Source organism: Durio zibethinus, chromosome 24 (genome assembly GCF_047325235.1).
Source record: "Durio zibethinus cultivar Kanyao isolate XHJ-2024 chromosome 24, ASM4732523v1, whole genome shotgun sequence".
NCBI lineage: Eukaryota > Viridiplantae > Streptophyta > Magnoliopsida > Malvales > Malvaceae > Durio > Durio zibethinus.
In genome coordinates, this window is record NC_143185.1 from 19,833,176 (window position 1) to 19,856,206 (window position 23,031).

Below are 23,031 nucleotides of genomic sequence, written 5' to 3' on the forward strand. Positions count from 1 at the left end.
GGGTTTATAAGTGCGGTCAGCAAGTGAATGACTCTTGTCTTCACTCCACACTTCTTAATAACAATTTTGTTTTTTATTAATTAAAAAACATTTTCATTACACTATTAACAATACTTTAATTTATATATATATAGGAATCAGTTTTGCTGTTTTTGTTTTTAGTTTTGGTTTTAGGTTTGTCCATCTGTTACCCTAGTATTATTGGATGGCGCTTTTAAGCTCCGATCCTCGTCTTTTTCTTCCTTCTTGTCTTCATCTCTTGTTTGGTTTTGGATTTTTGCTTCTTCACTCTTTTCAAGGCCTTTAAACATAATAAAACTTTCATCCAATTTTACTGTATAAAAAACTTACATGTAAAAGCGCATATCCATGCAGCCATTTCAGCATCTTGGTCGCTTTACTTTCAAGTTTACCGCTCTGTAACTTACAAAAAACCAAGGGTATTCAAAGAAATTTCTTTCTTTCTCTCCCTCTATCTCTCTCATCTTTTATTAACTTTCAGATTTTCACTGGTTATCAGCTTGTTTTTTTTTTTTTTTTTTTTTGCATTGCTTTTTTTTTCTTGTCATGAAAATGTTAGTAGTAGTAAGAGTGTAGATATTGTTGCATTGTTATTGGTTTGTTTTATTTTTTGAGTTTGAAAAGCCAAAAAAAAAAAGAAAGAAGGATGAACACAAGAGTCCGCACAGCTCTTCAGTCTATGAAAGCTCCTTTAAATCATGACAGGCACAGCAGTAAAGTAACTTCTCTATTCACTCTTCCATCTTCCCTTTTCTTTTTTATTTTTTTATTTTGACCATTTATTGTTTTTTACAAGATTTGAAGATTGGATTTTTGTTTATTGTTAGTTTGAATGACCCAAGATTGATTCTTTGGAGCTTAAAAATTTTGGATTTTTTAAATGAAGTAAAAAAAATCCAAAATTTTCGATTTTGTTTTGTTGAAAATATTGGAATTGTTTTAATTTAACTTTTTTGGGATGTGTCATAAAAAGGGCAGTAGAATGCACTTTTGATCGAAAATCTGAAGTGGTTACTTGCACTTGTATCAAGAAAGGAATAGTGTCTTCTTTAAGTTTCTCTCTTTCAATTATTTCTTTGTTATTCTTTAGTGATTTTTTTGTTATTATACAAAGAAGGAGAAGATGGAGAAGAGTCAGGGAAGCAGAGCACTTGCTACGGGCAAAGCAGTCACCAATTGGGGAAGATCAAACAGGGAAAGGAAAATGGCCTTATTACAAGATGTACCCACAATTATTAACTTTTTAATCTATTCAAGAATTTTCTTTTCTTATGTTTTTATTTTTGCAATTTTCCATTATTTTCATTGTTGTGTGTTGGGTAATTTGAAGGTTGATAAGCTAAAAAGGAAGCTTAGACATGAAAAGAATGTGCATAGAGCTTTGGAGAGGGCTTTTACTAGACCTTTAGGATCACTTCCTCGGTTACCTCCTTACCTACCTCCATATGTAAGTGCAACTGCAACTTTCTATTCTTAGATCATTGTCTCTTCTCTTTCTTGCTATGCCATCAATATGGAACTATAAACAAGCCTAAAAGGAAGAAGAGAGAATTAAATGCATGCGACATTCATGGAATTGTTCGAGGAAGAAATATTTAGTTAACCTGTCAGACGCTTGAAAATTTGGAAACTTATTACATGCTTTAGAGAGTGAATTGGGTTATGATTTTGTTTTTTTTGGATTGTAGATGCTAGAGCTACTTGCTGAAGTAGCTGTTTTGGAAGAGGAAGTTGTTAGGCTTGAAGAGCAAGCAGTGAATTTTTGGCTAGGCCTCTATCAAGAGGCTGCTGTCTATGCATCTTCGAAGACAAATGTGAAGAATTTGAAAGAATCCATTGAGCAATCTCCTGTCAGAAGTTCTAAACAACAGCGATCACTGTCTTTGTCTGTAAACGGGATGAGTTCAGTAACAACCATTGCCAGGCCTCAACCATCTCTTGCCAGAAGCATTTCAAGCAGAAAGCTATTGCATCCAGATACTATTAATGATCGACCTATGCAGTGCTTTAGCAGGCCAATATATGGGAGACAAGCTTCCATAAAACCCAATTCTGCTTCTGGAGATGTAAGAGGAAAAGAGAATCAATCATTTGCCAATGCAGTGAAGGATAATCAATCTCCTGAAAAGAAAGTTTCTAAAGCTGTGACCCCAGTAAAGAGACTTCCAACCAAGCATGAATCAGCAGACAAAAGTTTGGATCCTCTGAACTTAGAGGTATGTACCGATCGATTTCTAGTTGAAAGAAGAGCTAGTATCCTCATTATTAAGGTTGTATAAATTGTGGTTTTTTGACTGTCCAGCTAGATGGTAGATTAGTTGACCAAGAAAGAGCACAAGGAAGCCCTTCTGGTTCGTCAGATGATAAAGTATCAGAAGCTGATAATACACCAAACAAAATATCTGAGGATACTGTAAGGTGCTTGTTCAGCATTTTCAAAAGGTTGAGCACATTGAAAGACAAAGCTGTGGAATCCGGGACTTTACCTTCCCGATCAGTAGTCGATTCTCATGAAAGAAATAGAGAAAGTAAATGCCAAGACCCTTATGGTATCTGTTCAGATTTGAGAACTAGAGATATTGGCCCTTATAAGCATCTTTACGCAATTGAAGCTAACACAATTGATCCGAATAGAAGAATGAATGCTTTGTTTCTAATCCAAAGACTAAAGTAAGTTTTTTGGTTGATTGCTCTTGCTTACATGTTAATTAACATTTCTATTCAGTCAATCTCTATGACGATTATTTCAGGTTTCTGCTCGGGAAGCTAGCCTCCGTAAATTTAGAGGGCCTTAGCCATCAGCAGAAGGTTGCATTCTGGATAAACACTTATAATTCATGTATGATGAATGTAAGAATGTTTATTTTGATACATTCCATTTTCGAGAAAGTTTGCTGAACATGCAAAAAGCAAGAGCATAACACTTATGCAATCAATCTGTTAGGCGATTTTGGAGCATGGGATTCCTGAGTGTCCTGAAACAGTTGTAGAACTAACGCAAAAGGTTTGGTTCATCCATCTTTCTTGTTATTATTATTGTTATTATTATTATTTTCCTTCCACCGGCTAGTGCGAACATTTAATGATTTGCCAAGGATACTGCTATTTGTGTCATTTTACTCTATGTTTTTCGACAATTTGACCAAAATTTGTCTATGTTTATGGCTGCCTCAGGCTACAATAGTTGTGGGAGGACGCTTGCTAAATGCAATACCAATTGAGCATTTCATATTAAGGCTGCCTTTCCATTTGAAATTTGTAAGTAAAATTGTTCATCTTTCTTGGATATACCATTGCAGGGGAGAGGATTGAATACATCCATAAGTTTTTCTATCTTGGGATTGGGGATTCTGACATTTTAAAGCAAATTTGATATTGCTGATCATTGGATCATCCCTTTTCCTCTTCCTATTAAAGACCTTTCCCAAAGCAGCAAAAAATGATGAGATGAAAGCACGCAATATATTTGGTCTAGAGTGGTCCGAACCCTTGGTTACATTTGCTCTTGCATGTGGAAGCTGGTCATCTCCTGCAGTAAGTTTGCTTCGAAATCAGTCTCCTTTTGTAGTATAAGGAAACATATATAGTTTGATAATGCTATCTACAAGGTGTAGAGAAAATCTCTTAGGAATGATGTTTATTTGTAATTTTAGATAATGTATCATCATCAGCTTCATTGTGAAAATGCCTTCTTAAAGGAAAAAAGATAATTACAAAATGACCCGGAGTCCCAAAACTCAAAGGAATCATGGGGTTCAAAACTTTCTGATGGTTAAAATCGCTGTCTTATAATCCTCTATGTAAATGAATATTACTTCATGCTTAGAAGTGCTGAAATGTAAGTTCTGCTAATGAAGGTGAGAGTATACACAGCAACTCATGTTGAAGATGAGCTAGAAACAGCTAAGAGAGACTACCTACAGGCAGCGGTTGGCATTTCAAGAACAAACAAGTTGATAATTCCAAAGCTTTTGGATTGGTATCTGCTTTGCAAAGGATTTGGAATCATTGCCGGATTGGGTTTGTCTGCAGCTGCCAAATGAAATGAGGAATGAAGCAGTTAAATGCATAGAAAGACCGGGGAAAGAGCCTCTTTCATAACTAGTACAAGTAATGGCATATGATTTCAGTTTCAGATTGCTTTTACAACGTTGAGAATTATATTTCGCAATTGATACTTGGGTCAGCAAAGGTTCATGAACTTGGGGCTGGTGAGGTTTATACGCTGAATTACTAAAATATAACAGGCATAATGAAAGTACATATGTAAAATCTAGCATCTGTGAAAAGAAGAGATGTGGAGGTGAATAACTGGTTTTACTTACAAATAGATTCCGGGCTTGTTGATTGATTCATTGTAATTTATTTTTCTTTATGTTACATTTTTGTGCCTTTGTTTTCCTCTTTCATTTTCAATTGAACACACCAGATGAAATAACTTTCTCTTGCTCTAGCCTTCCAAAATTTTCTAATAAACCCTTGAGTCTTTTATTGTACTTAATTGAGCTTTGAACGTATTACATTTGTTTTAAATCTTTATTTTGCATGAAAATCAATAAAATCCTTTAAAAAAAAAATAAAGGTTCAATTAAAAATAGCACTTTAAAAGTTTAATTAGACAAAAACAATATTTAAAAAGCTTAATTAGAAAAAGGTAATAATTTAAGGCTTTAATTGGATATAATAGAAATATAGAAGCTTATCTAGAAAATTTTAAAAAGTATTAAGTACTTTTCTAGAAAGAAATAAAGAGTGTGCGTCTAAGATTATAAGGGATGTTAGATCATATAATTGTTTCATTATACACTAGCATTCTAGGAACTATCCAAGTACCATAAAACAGATAATCATTTGAGCCTGTAATCTGAAACACCAATCAAAATTTTGTTTATAATGGGCCATGTCACCAAGTTATTTACAGACCAGGGAATTGGTATGTTATTACAAACTATGAAATTTTGAATGTGAAATACTGTGACAAAGGAAGGGCCTAAGTCGCAACAAGGCTGAAGATGATATGAAAAAAAAGGACACAGGGAGAGGGGGAATAAGGAGGAGGAAAAAGAATCATATACAAAAAAATGAAAAGAGAAATTATGTACCAGGTGGCCGCTGCTAGATTTTCAATGAAAAAGGAACCACTGTGGAAGGAGCCAAAACAAAAGAAAGATGAGATTTTGTAGCAGAAGCATCTCATTAGAATAGAAGAAAACCTATGACATTCAGGACGGGCTTCCAGGAGAGTTTGATAGATTACAGAAAAAGCAGATATGATCTCAGCCAAATGGCAAAGGAACTGGGCCTGCCCCTCCTACTGCATCCGATCTTTGAAAACTTCCCATCCCACAGATAATGCATCCACGTGTTGAGAGAGCTGAAAATTTGGTCCCACAAAGATCACAAACATCATATCCGATAGTTGACAGATGACTGAGAGTGGCACCACAGAACTGAGAGGGATCTTCCAGTGGATAATAGATTTGTTGGTTAAACCCCTCTGAACACAAATGTCAATCAGGCTCCTCAATTACTCTTGCTTACCTGCAGGTGCCTTGGATAGGAGAAGTTCAAGCATCTGCTTGGCATAAGCATAATTCTGAACATCCATATTTCGTTTTATGGCAGTGTGAATGCAATTTATTCGGTGCTTTGCCTGAAGAGGCGAAGAAATTAGACGTCTAGATAGTCTAGCCAACTCATCTTTTGCGCTGAGTGCTCTTGGGCCTTGGACTTTCTGCAGCCTTGTAATTTCCTGCAGGAGAACCAAAGTAATATCCAGTCATTAAAGATAATATTATGTTTGAAACTAGAGAATAAATGTTGAGGCTTGGGACTTTTAATTGGGCACAAAGTAAGCAAATGCTATCGCTAAGCTAGCATATCCACACAACCATTTAGATTCTAACTTTTGAATGTTAGAATTGTCAACGTATCGTAAATTAGCATAAACTACCCAGTTTGATACAATGGCAATTAATTTAACTAACTTCATATTAGAATGCTAAATAATGGTCCATGTACACAGAATAATACATTCTTGTTCTGTAGAGATCAAAATCAGTTCGTTTTATGATCTCAAACATCGTGAGTACAACACAGAGACTTTGGAGTTGCGCCCATATCTAATGCAACTGTCCTTAAGTGCTAATAAAAGCATTAAATCTACTAGCAACAACACAGAGCCTAAACAAGATCCTCATCATGCTATGTGCATGTGAAATGCTAAAGAAAGCACAGAACCATGAGATTAATGACAGAAGAGAAAGAACATTCAACCCAAATAGATATTTTTAAAACTTGACAGGAGATTAAAACTCTTAGCTTAAAACCTTGACTACTGAATATTTGGCCAAATTAAAACCCTCACACAGGATGATTAAGAGCTAAAATATTTGAAACATCATAAAATATCATCATTCATCAATACATTTTATGTTTTAGTCTTTAGTATGACAAAAGGCAACTCTGTTGTTTTTCAGACGCTTGACACAAGTTCTAATTCATTTGGTGCCTGTGAAACAATGATGTACCTGAAGAAGTGTTACTGCTATCTTGTACTGAGAACATATAGTAGCTTGAGCTTTAATATCAGCTCCACAAGAGTGTTATCCTTCGCCAGTGCAAGAAAAGCCTAATAAAAATAGGATAATGCATCTGGAAGTTGATTCTGCTCAAGGTGAGCAAGTCCAATCTTAAAACATATGGAAGCTGCTGCCCTACATGGAGCCTATCAAAAAAGAAGATACAGTAAATAGAAAAATAAGGGAAGCTACATAATAAACACATCTACAGAGAATGATAGAAGTAGAGAGCTGCCAACACAGAAGGACAGATTATTGCTACAAAGCAAAATAGTTCAATAGAACCTTTATTCCATATACTATTAGAAATTATTTCGTTTTTTCCCAGGGCAATAAGTTAAGTGACTTTAAGTTAGACACATACAGCTGTGTTTATTAAAATACAAACACCAGTGACTTCCACAATTAGGAATGAAAAGGAATAGAAACAAAAGATAAAATAATGTGCATTCACCTGTCCCGGGCATATGGATGCTGGGACAGATGCAGAGGAAGTAGGTTTTCCTGACTCTGCAGAGTTTGGAACTCCAAGAACACTAAGATCAAGAGGCTGTGCGGATAGTGGCATCTGCACAGGCTGAACTTGAGGCTCCAGCATACCAACAGCCAGAGCTGAGTATTGCGAAGGAACACCGCCATCAGGAAGCCCAATAGACTCAGGAGGAATAGGTTGTTCACTGGCTTGAGGTGGAACCCAACCATCAGGGAGACCAATATCAGCTGCAGGTGCATTTACCTGGTCAGGTGGCACGTTTCCACCAACTTCAACCTGTTGAGAAGTTTGATCCAACTTTGAAAGATAAGTTCCAGCAGGAGGCAAAGCAGCTGCAACCTGGAGAGATGGTATTGTGTTCTGGAAAAAGTCCTCTGGTATAGGTCCAGAAGCAATTCACACACTTTTGGTTGCAGGAGCTGGTTGTGATACCAATGCAGGTTGTACCCATGAATCAGTGCCAAAGAGATCTCCAGGCACAGAAACTGTGGGATTAATCACAGACCCACTGGTAGCAGGATAAGGTTGCTGTTGACTCTAACCAAGATCCTGAGAAACACCAGTCAATGACGTTGTCCTACTAATAGGTAGGCCCAAGCCATCCCCAAGTAGTTTTGTTGCTTCCCTAATCTTAATGACATCCACTGTGCCTGATGTCGGCTTGTCTCATATTCTGATCTGTAACTTCTTAGTTTTTGATACTCCGTCCTCATCACTGCTGCTACCATCATCAGCTGTCCCATACATTGTTTTCTTAAATTCTTCTGCAGCTTTAGCCTGTTCATCAGCAGCAGTGGAACTGCCGTAAGATTTGCTTAAAGTTTCCAGACCCATTAAGGAATCAGCCTTGGGTTCACTACCTGCAATTCCCTTAGGGTTATCTATAAACTTAACCATAGAAGTATGTACTCCATTTGGCTTACTGTAACCTGCTGCAGGTATAAAGACCTTGACCAAGCTACCTTCTCTTACTTCAATAATATTACCTCTTCCCTTGATTGAACCAAGGTAAACACCAATATGATCAGTGATAATTGATGGAATGGCACCATCATCAGTCTTCATGTATGGCATAACTTCTGCAGCAAGCTCCCATTGAGGTATACCATCAGTTTCCACCACCCCATTCAGGTCCTTTAGGAACCATACTTTCAGCAGCAAAGTTGGCAAAAATGCCTTGTGTCCAACCACTTGAGCTGACTCTTAAAATCCTTTCACAATACCACCTCAATGCTGAATCAGCACCTTGTTCCTCCAGCCTCTAAGCAAGAAGACGCATTGCACTGGGATTGAGGTGGCATATAAACAGGTCTAGCATGCTTTCATAGTCTGCTATGACTTCAAAAGTTTCCTTCACTCTGTCAAACTGATCATACCTGCAATTTCAAATTTTGAGTCTCATAAAGCAAAAATGGGACCATAAAATGACAATTCAAACAGTCATGAAGGCTGAGCAATGTTAATGGTTATAATGCTCTTAATAAAGATTACATAATGTCATGATGATAATTCTAAAGACAGATGCTTAAACTTAGACGCACATAATATTTTATACATTTTGAACTTTTGATAAAGATCTCAAGGGGCACAGATAACTTTAAGATAAAGATTCAATCAGCATTAGCTATTTACCACAACAAAATTGTGTAGTCATCTATCCAAAATTTATACATAAAGAAGACTGGTATAATACTAATTCAAAATTTCAATTCACACTAGTAACAATCAGAATACTCTAATCTTAACTCTAAACCATAGGTCAGCACACAATATCTAGCATGATATATTACAAATTTAATATTCTGAAAGTAATGAACATATCCTCTTCTTTTATAAAAAAGACACCATCTTCTCAATCTTCTAAAAATAAGATTATTGACAAGAAGTTCATTAAAAACGTTTATAAAACCCAGAAACACTGCTGTGGCAAAGATAGAAGTTAATGAATTTGATTGCTTACTTGATACCGGCATGTCCCAATTAGCAGAACCGGTGGAACAGGTGAGAGGTTGGTGGGGATTTTGGATAATCTCTAGAACGCACAAACTCATCCTTCAAAACAGATAAAGCAGTAGAAAAATGAAGTGCTTTGATTGCATAAACTCCCCGCAGCACCTAAGTTTGTTTTATAGCAAGTTCAGAACCAAGTAAAAGGGTAATGAAATATAAACATAACACAGAATTATTCATCAACCTAAGTGAACTTTGGACCGGCTTGGGATAATGAAACAGCAAGATCTCCACAAACAGGAGGACCTCTAGCTAGAATATCAAGAAATCAAGGAGTGATATGTAAGCTGTCAAACCTACATAAGATAAAACAGTAGAAAAGTCAGATGCCAAGTTTCATGCATTGATTGACTTTGATATAGCTAATGCAAAGACAATAACTGATAAAATGCTACATTTTTACACATCAAACATGAGCAAGACTTCAATGAGACAAGTAACATTAGGCATAAAACAAAAGATATTATATATAGAAAAGGGACAAAACCTTGACGTTATTTGGTATAGTATTTCGGAAAGTTCAAGCTTCTGCCCAAAACTTTGTTGCATTGTAGCAAAACCAATTAAAAGAGGTTCAACAAGCCCAATTAGGCAGCTCTTAATCTCAACCTCCTTCTTTTGTCTGGGATTTATATCTGTAGGGTTAGCGAGCAACAGCCGATCACTTAAAGCCCCAACCAGAGCTGCAGAAAACATGGTCATATCAGTAACTCCACAATATATGATGCAACACAGAATTGTATTCGATATAATATGGTGTAAAAAACAATTTAGAATGAGAAAAGTTACAAACCTGCATTTTGCATGCTAATCAAGAGTACAGTCTTCACTTTCCCATCCCATCCTAAAATACAAACTGCAGTTGCAGTAGAAAAGAGAAGTGCAGGTCCAACCCACAAAAGGGATCTAAAGTGCGCATGAGTTAAGCAGTCAAACAAATTTATTAATCTTGACAATATATATTACATACATGTATTAGTACAAGTATGCAAGCAAATATACACAAGTGTAACCACATATGGTTGATAAAACAACCTCTCTTCCCTTAACAGACAAATAAGGATTGGATTTACATTGGTGTCACGATAAATATTTTGTCTCAGGCAAAATCATGGTGTTATTCCAACCAGTAAATGGTAGGAAGAAGCAAAACCGGTAAAAAAAAAAAACAAAAAAACAAAGAGTAGAAAAAGATCCAAAAACTATATTCATGTCGGACATGTGTACACAAAGAAACAAACCTAAAGCATGTGTATACTTTTACAAGCATCCATGGACACAAAGTTATTCTGCACACGTGTATATGCAGTCATGTATGCATGTACGAATTTTGTGCCAAAATTTCTGCTGCATTACATATTTGGGATATTGAAGGATTTCCTTTGTCAAATTTGGAAGAACTGCTTGCAAGTATGTCAAGATCTGCTGAAACCATAAGCACCCTGTGAGTAGTTAATACTCCTGCAACATAGCCTCTCATAGTTTCTTGCCAATGCACCTGCAGGTATTCGAAAACATGGTTAAAATCCTAACAATTAGAATATTATTTTCAAGAAAAAGTGCAGTCAAACTAGATAGATGGATACAAAATTTTATGCATAAACAGACATACAGGTATACATAGATAAATAGATAAAAGCACAATAGATATGAGTTTGTTTATGTATGTACTCAGTTCCAAGAAACTAAAGTGTTTCTTGTTTTGACACATAGGTGCATGTCTTTTTGATATGCAGTTGAAAGGACATTAGAAGAGATCTCAGTCATCAGTGCTATTTCGATTCATGAACATGGCATGGGTAAATATAGCAATGTTGGGAACTTATACAAGAAAGAAGAAAGTCAGTTGGCCTTATGAAGTCCTGGTGCTATAACATACACACATTCATGATAAGAACCTTTCATGAGTCTCACATCATACACATGCTAATGTAGATTGAGATTTCATTAAATTTAGTGAACATTTAAGGAGAAAGAGAGAACAGGTCTTTGCAAGTCAAAGTTTACAGAGGAACAATACCAAGTGGAAAGGTGACACAGTGATAGGAAAATTTAGCAGGAAGACGTAGTTAAAAAATGAAATCCTTCGTTACTTTTAGTTTACATATATATATATATATATATATGCATATATTCAAATGAACTATATTAAGAATTTTATGGTAATATTTAAAAGGATTTCATGAAAAAAATCAAAAGTCATCCTTAAAAAGTTGAATTACTCACCTGAAGCACAACCTCATTTGCTTTTAACCTTATAGAGTTTTTCCCTTCTGTTTTTGTTGATATATAGTGGTCATCGGAAGTTGAAAGATGGTACCCTTGAACCAACTTTGCCAAGCCAATCTGCTTCCCATTACAAGCAAACATCAAAGTGGACTCTGCAATTAAAGAACACATTGATCAGCATCACGTGTTACAGATGGCAATACCCATTTTGAAGAATCATATGAGCCCAAGCACCTATAGGAGTGGAAAATATACGATTGACTTCAGTTTCAAACATAAATGAAATAGGATCCTGAACAGAATTAAGTTTTGCATCCACAGGTTGATCAGGTAAAAGATTTGGTTCAAATGCACAACTTTTTCCATCAGCTTCTAGCAAAGTTGCTCCTGGAAGAATATACAGAGCCAGTCCAGACTTATCTTCATCAAGAATAGCAAATTGATTTTCACTGGGGGCCGATAAATGCTGCATCGCAACCTACAAATTCAAAAGGAAAATATCATAACAATAATCTGGTTGAGGCAAACAATGAGAAAATAGAAGGTAAAACAGGCAAAGCAAACACGCTTAACGGACAAACATACCTTTGATTGTGCTTTCATTGCTGTTAGCCAACTGCAAATCAGTATTTTCCCAGTAAAGGACCACTTCATTCGTACTGCAACTAAACTCATAAACAATGAGAAATAGATGCCAGTTCTTAGCATAAACCATATGTTTAGGATAATATTCCACATTTCCAGGGATCCGAAAGCAAAATCTCTTATTAAGGATCACAGCCTTGTCATAACATTAAAAATACATCTTTTTCAGCATTTACCGATGTTAAAAGTTTCTTGTAAATACTATCTGCTCCAGAACAAAGATTATAGGCCATGACATTCACACCATCTACATAAAAAGCCATGACAGGGTAATGAAGAACTCAGTTCTCCTTGTTGAAGAAATTGAGCTCCAAATGAAATGGCTGCCAATAAATTCAGTCAAGTCAGACAAAAGTTAACATAAGGCAACATAGATATTGATGCATATTCAGTATCACCAGCCAAGGTACCTGGCAAACAGGAATGTCCTTCAGTTGATGTTTAGCATCCACAATAGTGATGAGAGGCAGCCTAGATATAGGGGAAGTTTTAGCATGACCTTCCATGAAATGCTGCAATAATCAAAAAAGATAAGAGTTAGAACTTAAAAGTAAATCAAATGGTTAAGAGCTTTAAAAATGCAGTTAACATATAATTTAGATATCAATATATAAAACAAATAACTTAATTTGAATTGAATAACTTGGAAAGAAGAAGAAGCACACACTATAGAGGAATGCCTTCCATGCAATTTCTGAAATTGTAAGATAACTTTGGCTGCCATGAAATATATAAATGGTCAACCATGATGCATGATAATGTAAATATCCCGAGATTGGATCATCAAATAGAATCATACCAAGATAGCAATTTATCCACAATAATATGAAATAGCTATAAATCTACAACCATTAATCCCAAAATAATTAAACATTTCAACCTCCAAACTAAATAGGTTTATCTGCACATCCAGATTTAAGTTCTACACTCCAACTGTGCTTACAAAACCAGTAATTTTGCTTGATAACAAATTTAACTCACCCCTTAATATGTTGCTCTTGCAGTTGCGCTTGAAGCTGATGGTCAGCCAAAATTCCAGACAAGGCCATGGATGAGAGCTTCTACTTTAAGACAGATACCGCACATGATATCAACTTTCAGCAAATATAGTCAAAGAATTAGGAAGGGTATTACCACAAAGATTTCTGAAAACTATAACATAATGCAGAGAGAAAACATACAAAAAATAAAGAGCTTTCGTTAGTTTCTAGTCAAAAAGTTAGCAAATGTATAAAGCATTATAAGCATCAAATATGAGCAAAAGCTTCAAGATAATATGATTATAGCATCAAATATGAGCAACAGCCTCAAGATAAGATGAATATAGATTCTGTAAAAGCAGTTTCCAAGAAAACAATACATTCAATTCTGCTTTGATCACATTAATGGTAGAATTTTGCGTACGCTTGTGCTCAATAAGAAATCAAATGTCCATCCTATAATATAAAAACTGCTTTTATAATAAGTAAGACCCTTCACACTTGACATCCAGGTATTTTAAGAGATTAGATGGCATTAAATTATTTTAAAACAGAATATTTTCTTCATGTGCAACAATGCATGTGTAGGCAGATTAACTAATGTCCACCTGAAGATCCCCTGGCACTTTGCAGAACTGCAAAGAGCTGTTTCCTTCCTTCCCTAGTGTAAGCAGCGCTATTCTTCAAGTTGTGACCACCAGTCATATTCTGTCATAGAAAAGCACATTCACAAAATGGAAATCAGAAAATAGTTTATAATGCAATGATATAGATGAGCATTCTTAACCGCAAAAATTAAAGCTGCTAAGTTCAATTTTGGGTGAACTTCCAAAGCTCTGATTCGTGGTAAGGGATAAACGGCTTCCCCTCCCTGCTGAGACAGAATGCGTGGTATGTCCAGTGATCAATTGCTGGAAAGAAAACACCAATATATCTCCTCCTCCTCCCTTCCCAGAATGTTCGTGTCTGTAACTTGAAAGCAGTCTCAAAAAAATCTACTTGTGTTGGAGGTCTATTTGGATTAACTATCAATCATGTTTTTCTTGTAGAATTTCATCCTTTGAAAGAGGGACAAGTGAAGGCAACATTGGGAGCCAAGCAACTGATGTGATAGGTTGAGAACCCACATGAGCACTGCATGACAAAAACAAAATATTTCACAGAAAAGTCTCTAGAGTATCTTCTTCGACTCCTACCTAACACAGAATATATAGGCTTGAAAAGAAGGAAAGGAAAGATGAAAAACATATGACATGAAGAGGACCAAAAAAAACTGCTTACATTCCAATCATAATAGGTCTTTCTGTTGATATATCCCAGGCAAGAAGCGTGCCATGTCTATCACCAAAAAAATCCATTCCAGTGTTGGATGAAAAGCAAATGCACTGGCACCAATAAGCTTAATGGTATTATCAACTGAAAGAAACAAGGCAGGAAAAGTAACATGAAATTAGAGCATGAACAATATTAACATTCAAAAAAATAATCAGTTTTCCTCAACTTACATTGTAGTGTATAAAGAACCACATATGTATGAATGTTGTATGCCCGAATCAAACCTTCTGCATATGCAACATGCTTTTTTTCCAGCAAGGAGGTGACAAGAACCAGAAAATGAGCAGCTGTTCATTACATTCTTAACCATAAGAAGGGGAAATATCATTTAGCAGTGATACAATGACTGATAAGACAGGTAAATGGATCAGACTTTAGTCTAGCTGCTATCTAATTCACCAGATATGTCACAACAGAATAATGGTGGCTAATTATCCAGATAAATTAGGTAGAGCAGATTTTTTATTCTTCTGTTTGCAACATGAATTAATTTGATATTTTGAAAATTCAATCCCGCCATTAGAAAATATCCATTTAGATGACTATTCCATCAGAATTAAAGGTTACAAGCATGTTCAGCGTCTACCACTTCGATAGTAAAGTACATATCTCATGTATATTAAACAAGCAAGCGAAAAGTTAAGAACAGATTCAAATTTCAAATCTCATGCCTATCCCAAGTAAATCCCACCTCTGAAACCTCTAACGACTTTTAACTCTACCTGGAACTAGATCTATAAATACATTCACAATCATATCAGATGGCACAAATAGTAACAACACTGATAAGAATAAAACCTAACCCAGGAAAATGAAAATGTACCAGAACAGGTAATCGAGGATGACAAGCAAGATTGACAATAGGTTTCTTCAAGTCTGTCTTTATTTTTATAGGTGCTCTCCCACCGTCAACAGTCCCAACAACTTGATACATAACAGTTAAAGAATTAGAAAGACTATTATAACTTCTCATAGTATAATATGATGTTGCAAGCACAAAAAGAATATCTAAAATTAGAAAACACAAGGAGTAAAAAACTTGTGACACTCATTCTCTAGTGAAAACAAAAAAAAACAACCGGTTGGAGTGGTGTCAAAGCCAGATGAACTTCTGCATCAGACGAAATGTGTTCCATCTTCTTTTCAGGTGAATGTAAAACATAAGTTTTCTCAGCATCAAAGTCACAAGAACGTATTGTACAATCCTGCAGCATGAAAAATTTTCAGAAAGATAAAGGCTTTGATTAGCATAGGAGAACTTCATATAGGGGGAAACTAGATGAAAGAAAATAAAAGCCATGTAAAAACATAAGAAGCTTAAAGACAACAACAACCACACTCATTATTGCATTGAATCAAATTCAAGTACGAATAACAAAGATAGTCAATTGTTACGCTGACCTTCTGAAAAACATCAAGACTGGTGCACTAGGATCTTAATAGAAATTACAGAATAATTAAAAAACCACCAAATTTGCTTCTTATCGCATTGGTCTGACAATCTATGTATCTACATAGCCTGGTTGGCATCACCATTCTCAAGACTTGGGAACAACCGCATAAAATATATGGCCCCTAGGATAACACTAGCAGAGCTAGGTTCTAATAAAAGATCCTAAGACAACAAGTTTTGTTAATAATTGGAGACAGGGAAAAAATGACTCTTTTAAGCCAGCTATCTACAAGATAAATGCCACACTGAAAGAACACACCCTACTTTAAAGTGCCACTAAATTCTTAGAACGAAAACAAATTCAAATTATTTCCTCATTCCAGAGTAATTTTTAAAGAAATGTGTTTAGTGGCAGTAAATCTTAAGAATGAAATAATATCGATTTTGGAATGATCTACCATTCACATTAGAAGATTTAAAGATTGTACTAATACAAATTTTAATATGCGGTAATCTATTATCATGATAACTTGATACAATTGCTATGGAAGACTGATCTATCTGTGTTTTCGAATCTAAAGATTCCAATTTCGGAACCAACCTCAAGAATAGCAATGACAGAGTGTCCACTTGTAGGTCTATAAGGCATTCGAACCACGAGCGAGCCAATGTCTATAGTAGATAACTTACTTCCAGTTAAAGCATCAAATTCTGCAACAAAAAAGATCCAAATTTTGTTCTTCCTTTCAAGCAGATTCAACTTCTAATCACAAAAATTTTCAAAATATATCCAAAATTTACAAAAATTAACAAGTGTTGTAGTTGCGATTACCGATGATGTAAGTGCCGATGGCGCCGGCAACGAGAGCCTGACTAGGATGAAAAGCGGAGGCATGTGGCTGCAACGGTTTGAGAATGCCTCGAGCGACATGCCTTAAGTCCAAGTGTTGCAATGTGGTCCACTCCATCGATTCTTCTTTTCAACTCTCTCTGTATCTCTCTCATTTTATTAGCCCATAAAAAATGTATATCAACACCAAGTAATGTTCATAGTACCTTTTTCTTTATGTGCTTAGAGAGTTCATCCGGAAATTTTTTGAACGACGAATGTGGATAAACGAAGACCCAAAAACAAAAACAACAAAACTACGAAGATCTGATGATTGAAATTGAAGTGAAGAGCAGAGAGTTGGAGTCAATGGAGATACGAAGATTTGGGCCTTACTTCATTCGCCGTTATTGGATTTATGTCGGTTTAATTACAGTAAATGTACTGCCCTAGATTTGGGCTGTAACATGTTAGCCCATTTTGGGATTATTTCGGCCCATGTCTGGGCTGATATTGGGCTTTGGTTTATATTGTGAAAGCTTTGTTTGGTTTATAACAAATTTCCAAAAAAAAAAGAAAAATTATTTTTAATATATCACTATTAAGTACAACTGAAGAATTATATACTCTTAAAGACCGCCAAAATGAAAAATATCATTAAAAAATAAATTGTATTACATATATCAAACTGGTATTTCAGTTAATAAAAAATGGCTATCTACCCTTTTTTTTTTAAATTTAATTTCAATTAAAGTTTTTCAACTTAATTTATATTACAATATTAATCTAAGCACTATTGTCCTTTTTTTTTTTTAAGTGGAGAAAAATTTTTAGATTTTATTCAGTATATTTTTTTTTATTGATTTAAACAAATTTATCTCTACTAAATTTAACAAATTTATAAAAAATTATTTTATCACAATATTCTAAGATATTCAAACTCAATTACCAATGGAACATATCCTTTTTGTCACTTAGCAAAGCATCCCTTGATAAAGCCCTATCATCATTTGTTAACATGGAATTCGAGAATATAAACAAATCCCTCACCCGGATGGAAAGAATGTTAAGATCCGTGCCAGTTCAAAGAAAGTACTTTTGTTTTGAGAATCAAAACTTTTGTGCACATTCATCATAACACGAAAAGGAATGATAATAACAAACATTATTTAAAAAAAAAAAAAAAAAAAGTGTGGGGATTATAAATGGACAGTTCAAAGAGAAAATGAAGAAAAAAAAAAGGATGAGAAAAAATTTCCCGCAAACTCTCACCTTCATGAATTGGTCAATGGTTCCATTCTTTCTTTTTTCTTTGTTGGTTTTCCCCGGTAAAAGAAAAGGGCTTTGTTTGAGACATTTTCATGTAAATTTATTGTAGAAGAAACTCATTTGATTCAGTTAGTTGTCATCTTTGAAAGATTGGTGTGGAAATTATGGTCCAATCCATCTCATCTATCTCTAAAGATGAAGAAAGAAGAATTTGTTATGTATTTCAATCATTTGGTTAATGTTGAGGCAACATCTGACATAGATTGTTAATCATGAGCACCACCATCACAGCCACGGCCACGGCCAAGGCCACCAAATATCATCATTAGGAAATTGACTCCAGGCTCTCCCCCATGGATGAAGCCTTATCCAAAGCCACAAATCTGGGGCTCATTTAAGAAGATTGATCAAACCCGCCTGAAGGGTTCCCTTCTATCCAAATTCAGCTGCAGATTAGTTCCAATGGGTAGGGGCCATACACAAGTTGAAAATAATAAGCACTTAATAGCGATTGAATGCTGCATTTAAACCTGTGTTTGTCTTCATTAGAGCTCAATCCAAGTTCTCCATCAATTAGGATTTCTTGGACGATGCTGAGGAATAAGACACCTTTAATAAAGCAGAATAGTGATGGAATGTGATGAAACTGACCAAACACCTGCAAGTTGCCTATTCGATCATGAAAATGACCACTGTCATCTTTCGGTGGTTTAAACTTTCAACCAACTGTTGGATTTTCATAGTTTTTCCGAACCAGTTGATTAAGGATGCTTATCAGTATAGCATGTTTGAATGGTTATTCTTAGGACAAAAATCTCTTCGATCTGTTGAGTTTAAATATTGACATGCTTTGATAATATCCATCGGATCAATAATCGATCACTAAATGTGTCCAATGTCATAGGTCACACATTCAAGTATAATCAACAACGACTAGCAACCAGCCTTGATGAAAACAAAGGAATAGATGGCATCGGAAGATATAGTACAAATGGGAAACATGAGCCACATAATTGGACTGCTTCACTGTCAGGAATGGATTCAAAGGTTTAATTTGAAGAGAAAGATCTAGATACTTAAAAATCATGGGCAACTGATGACTACGGTTCTTACAGGGCTCAAAAAGTTTAAGATAGGACTTCCATGTGCTGGTCCCATAGTAATGATTGAATGTAAGAGGGGGTATATATTTTCCCCTTTTCACTTCTGCAAGAATCATATATTGTCTTGCTGGCGTCCTTATCCAGCATATGAGCTCAAGATCGCTACCAAGATCAAGAAGAATAAAAGGAAAATTGATATTTGATACTATATATATAGGTTATAGGATGGATTCCTGGTGACATTAGAGCAATCCTAGTCTCAAAAATGGGTTGGTGGGGCTATCGGAAGAATGAAAGATGACTAAAGCTGGTGCTTGGAGAGTTCGAGAGAAAAAAAAAAATCTATGTAGTTATCGGGTGAAAAGTTCATTGTTGAACACTTTTCAGCTTTCAGCCACTGCCTACAATCATAAGAGGGATAAAGATTCAAGAATAATATAGCTATTTGATTCGTTGATCATATTCAATTCTCATCATATATGGTGGGGGAATCCTTCAAACTAAAAGACATGGCTGAACCTAAATGGTTAGCATATTTCACTGAAGTTTGCTAAATAAAAAATTGCATCCCCAGTCATATTTTCTTGTTCTTTCTAAATTCAAAACTTAGCAACATGACCCTAACGGGCTTTTGAAAAGCCAACAGTCTTTCTATGGGAAAAAAATTCTCATTATTCTTATCTTTATTTTTGCATGATAGGCAAGGCCTAAATTTAGTAGTTAAGGACAGGTCTTTTGGAAAAGCAAGTTATAACTCACAAGTGGCTCTCCTTTGTCTTTAGTTAGAAAGCTTTAAAGATAAGGTGGAAAACAAAAGTACAACTTTGAAACCCCGGGGCTCTTTTAAATTCAATAATAATATCTGTCAAAAATCTTCTTCAAACGTTACAGATATTATCCAACTTGCCTTGCCTTGTCGTTCCTAGTCTCTTGCATGATTGGAAACGCACATAACTCAAGCAAATTCACGTTTTTTGTTTTACTTTTTGTCTGGTAATGTGGCATCAAAGCACCTCCTAAAGCTAGGTGGCTTTAGCAATGATGGGATATTAAAGGCGATTTCCAATCGGGGTCATCACATTCTAGAATCTCGATCTGTTGAATTTACACAAAAGATAGAGAAATTACACAGAATTAATTTTTTTTTTAATCTTTGATTATCTAAATTAAGGAAAGGAACTTCGGTTGCTTTTATTTACCGGATGTGCCGTCTTTTAAATTGTGAAGTTAACCCCCGGAAGTTGACCGGAAAATATGATTGCGCCTGTGCACTTGGCAGTTGGCACAGTGAAGAGAAAAGATCAACTCGGCATTAGGTGCTGAACTTTCCATGTGCCAAAGTCCTGGAGAAGCCCAGTAGGACCATCTATGCATTTTTGTTTTCAACCAAATATTCTCAAAGGATGAAGCAAATCAAAACTAATTGATGTCATATTCCTTCACAAGACCAATTGGCAAGAATTTACTATGTCCAGGAATCAGGAGGGCTTGTGCACATGCGATGTCCCCATACCAATCATCTAAATAATTTGCCAAGGCAATGTAAATCATATGGATATGCATCGTATCTCTCCGTATCAGGACCAAGAAGCAAAACGGTCCTACACAGTACAAAAAAAAATCTGTTCTTTTGCTGTACTGTTTTATAAAAACGGTGTAAAGTGCAAATAAATGTAGTTTCCTAGTGCGAAGGCCAGGAGACCATCAACAAACTTACCCTCTGGGGAAACTCTTGGGGACAAATTCCTAAGTGAAGGAAACCCTTAGTCTGTTTAAAATTTTCTACGTTGACCATTCCTTTGAATTTGTTAGAGCTTGGAGGACTCTAAAAATTTGTATGTACTTAATGAAAAATGGCAAAGGCTCTAAACAGTTCAATGTTGAACAAGAATTTTAACCCTGAACAGCACAGTTGAGATGGGATTATATATGGTTGGCAATTGCTACTTTGCCCTGTTAGTCAACACTCTTCAGGCATGTGGACCAATGACCGTTGATGTTAATCTAACAAAGGGTACTTCCTATAAAAGCTTGAAAAATGACATTTTACCAACCAAGCAAACTTTTCAGACAGAGTCATCATGATTCAGGATTAACCACTCGAGTTCAGAGATTCATCATTCCATATATGATGATTGAGTGAGAGAGATGAAACGAAATGGTGGGGTTATATAAAAGGGTGGCAAGACTCTAATGCAAGAGAGGTTTAAGGCAAAGTGCCTCTCATTAAGGAGGCAACTACTTAGACAACTGAAGGAGCAGCTTGTAAACCATAGTCCCACCTGCTATCTCATTTTCCTTTGAACTAAGGTCTCTCGTTTCTTTTGGACAAGTAAAATTGAAATATTTAAGGATCAAACACTTTAAAACTATTGCTGTTGCTGCTTCTGCTGTTCTTATCTGGTTTTTATCTCTTTGGCCCTCAAGATTTACTAAAGATGCGCAGCATGGCAAGCTCCACTTCCGCCAAAGGTATAGCAACCATTGTAGGCGTCGGGCCTAAGCTTGGACGATCCATTGCCCGCAAGTTTGCTCATCAAGGATACACCGTTGCCATCCTTGCTCGGGACTTAGGTACGCTCTTCCTTTTGCTTTAAAAAGTTTCTCTTTTCGTTCCCTTTTATCCATTATCACTCTTTCTAGTGCTAATTTCAGTAATACCACTGGATTATATGCTTTCAGGAAGATTGTCAAAATTTGCAGATGAGATAGCCAGGGAAGAGAAAGCCCAAGTCTTTGCAATCAGAATTGACTGCTCGGATTCTAGAAGTGTCAGAGAAGCATTTGAAGGGGTTCTCTCACTAGGATTTGTAGAAGTTCTGGTGTACAATGCATATCAGCCAGTTTCTTGTCACCCCACAAACTTTACTGACATTAAAATCAATTCCTTCGAGAAATCTCTTGCTGTATCCTCCCTTGGTGCTTTCCTTTGCGCTCAACAGGTACCTTTCTAGTTTCCATCCTTGTCCAAACAGAAATATTCTGTTCTTGTGTGAAGCCTCTAGTGTGAAATCAGAAATGAATTTTATCTTTTGCTTTTGTCTTGTTAGATTTCAGCTTTTGTTTCATTGGTTTCTTTATCAAATTTTTTGGAGGAGTTTTACTCTTGTTGTAATATGCTAATCAATGAAAGGTACTTCCCGGGATGGTGGAAAGGGGAAGAGGAACGATTCTCTTCACTGGCTGCTCAGCTTCACTCAATGGCATTGCTGGTTTCTCTGAACTATGTAAACTTTCACCCATACCTGATATCAGAAATTTACCAAAACCCCAACTTCAAAAAAAAAAGAAAAAAAGAAATAATTTAGCAGTACTGTCTTGTAAATGAAACAGGCTGTGGAAAGTTTGCCCTGAGAGCTTTATCCCAATGCCTGGCAAGAGAGTTCCAGCCTCTTGGTGTCCATGTCGCCCATATTATCATTGACGGAGTTATTGGTCCACCTAGGTAAAAAATTCTTGACGAATCCTATCCCATATTCATGTACCAGATAAAAACTCCAAATTATAGTGAAATTGTGTTTCTTATTTTTCATAAGAATGAAAAGTATGTGCAAGAAAGAGGTGATTACTGAAAATGATGACGAATGATTAGCAATAAATGTAAAATGCAGATCCAGGGTGCCATCGGCATCACAGAAAGGGATGGTTGGGGAGCAACAGCAAAGCGGAGTGGGAAGGGACGGGGCCGTGATGATGATGGACCCAGACGCGTTGGCTCAGACCTACTGGCACCTGCATGTTCAAGACCGGACCGCTTGGACCCAGGAGATTGACCTCCGTCCTTCCATCACCAGATTCTGTTAGCTATTCATAACCATTCCTCAACTTGCTCCTCAAATCATTTGCAACTTCTACACTATCATTATCATCTTCAATGGTTTTCATTTCTTCTACACTGTTTGATGCTTTAGAAATGTTGATGGTACCAATGACACTTCAATTGGATTTTCAAAAGTGTCATTGGAACTAGCATTTCAGGATTTGCTATGTAAATTCACTCAAGGGATTTTTTTTTCTTCTTTTTATTTTCCTTCTAAGGAGTTTGAAAAGTAGAAATACATGATGATTTATATTTCGAGTGTGTAGGTAATGTGTTACTAATCTTTCATAGTTCATATATATATATATATATATATAATAGTA

The 23,031-nt window shown here is 35.8% G+C and overlaps 2 protein-coding genes and 1 pseudogene across 3 annotated transcripts; 2 read left to right on the plus strand and 1 right to left on the minus strand.

Moving 5' to 3' along the window:
• Positions 1–334: 334 nt before the first annotated feature.
• LOC111316456 (uncharacterized) lies at positions 335–4,422 on the plus strand. Its single transcript, XM_089753484.1, has 10 exons — positions 335–739; positions 1,136–1,243; positions 1,352–1,468; positions 1,710–2,237; positions 2,324–2,691; positions 2,772–2,871; positions 2,966–3,025; positions 3,196–3,279; positions 3,439–3,555; positions 3,879–4,422. Exons 1-10 carry the CDS (start codon positions 668–670, stop codon positions 4,062–4,064), a joined length of 1,740 nt encoding a protein of 579 aa, XP_089609610.1. The 5' UTR covers positions 335–667; the 3' UTR covers positions 4,065–4,422.
• A 768-nt stretch (positions 4,423–5,190) lies between these two features.
• Positions 5,191–16,852, minus strand: LOC111317120 (uncharacterized; annotated as a pseudogene). Its single transcript, XR_016333145.1, has 24 exons — positions 16,520–16,852; positions 16,289–16,398; positions 15,334–15,499; positions 15,118–15,218; positions 14,465–14,537; positions 14,241–14,375; positions 13,933–14,093; positions 13,747–13,870; positions 13,571–13,667; positions 12,961–13,060; positions 12,645–12,696; positions 12,390–12,491; positions 12,156–12,302; positions 11,920–12,097; positions 11,569–11,812; positions 11,332–11,486; positions 10,475–10,603; positions 9,899–10,016; positions 9,593–9,788; positions 9,290–9,401; positions 9,056–9,210; positions 7,057–8,471; positions 6,552–6,748; positions 5,191–5,773 (listed from the first exon to the last, which is right to left on the minus strand). The product of XR_016333145.1 is annotated as an uncharacterized LOC111317120 (transcript).
• Positions 16,853–20,937: 4,085 nt separating this feature from the next.
• LOC111316209 (uncharacterized) lies at positions 20,938–22,960 on the plus strand. The gene is made up of 6 exons (XM_022918221.2): positions 20,938–21,198; positions 21,316–21,462; positions 21,571–21,830; positions 22,022–22,115; positions 22,222–22,333; positions 22,500–22,960. Exons 2-6 carry the CDS (start codon positions 21,327–21,329, stop codon positions 22,690–22,692), a joined length of 795 nt encoding a protein of 264 aa, XP_022773956.1. The 5' UTR covers positions 20,938–21,198; positions 21,316–21,326; the 3' UTR covers positions 22,693–22,960.
• The last annotated feature ends 71 nt before the right edge of the window (positions 22,961–23,031 follow it).

Bases quoted from the DNA above. Each gene is read 5' to 3' on its own strand.
- LOC111316456 (XM_089753484.1), top strand. From the start codon at position 668: ATGAACACAAGAGTCCGCACAGCTCTTCAGTCTATGAAAGCTCCTTTA. The intron at 1,244-1,351 runs GTACCCACAATT...GGTAATTTGAAG, and splicing joins AAATGGCCTTATTACAAGAT to GTTGATAAGCTAAAAAGGAA. The intron at 2,238-2,323 runs GTATGTACCGAT...TTGACTGTCCAG, and splicing joins TGGATCCTCTGAACTTAGAG to CTAGATGGTAGATTAGTTGA.
- LOC111316209 (XM_022918221.2), top strand. From the start codon at position 21,327: ATGCGCAGCATGGCAAGCTCCACTTCCGCCAAAGGTATAGCAACCATT. The intron at 22,116-22,221 runs GTAAACTTTCAC...TAAATGAAACAG, and splicing joins TGCTGGTTTCTCTGAACTAT to GCTGTGGAAAGTTTGCCCTG. The intron at 22,334-22,499 runs GTAAAAAATTCT...TGTAAAATGCAG, and splicing joins GGAGTTATTGGTCCACCTAG to ATCCAGGGTGCCATCGGCAT.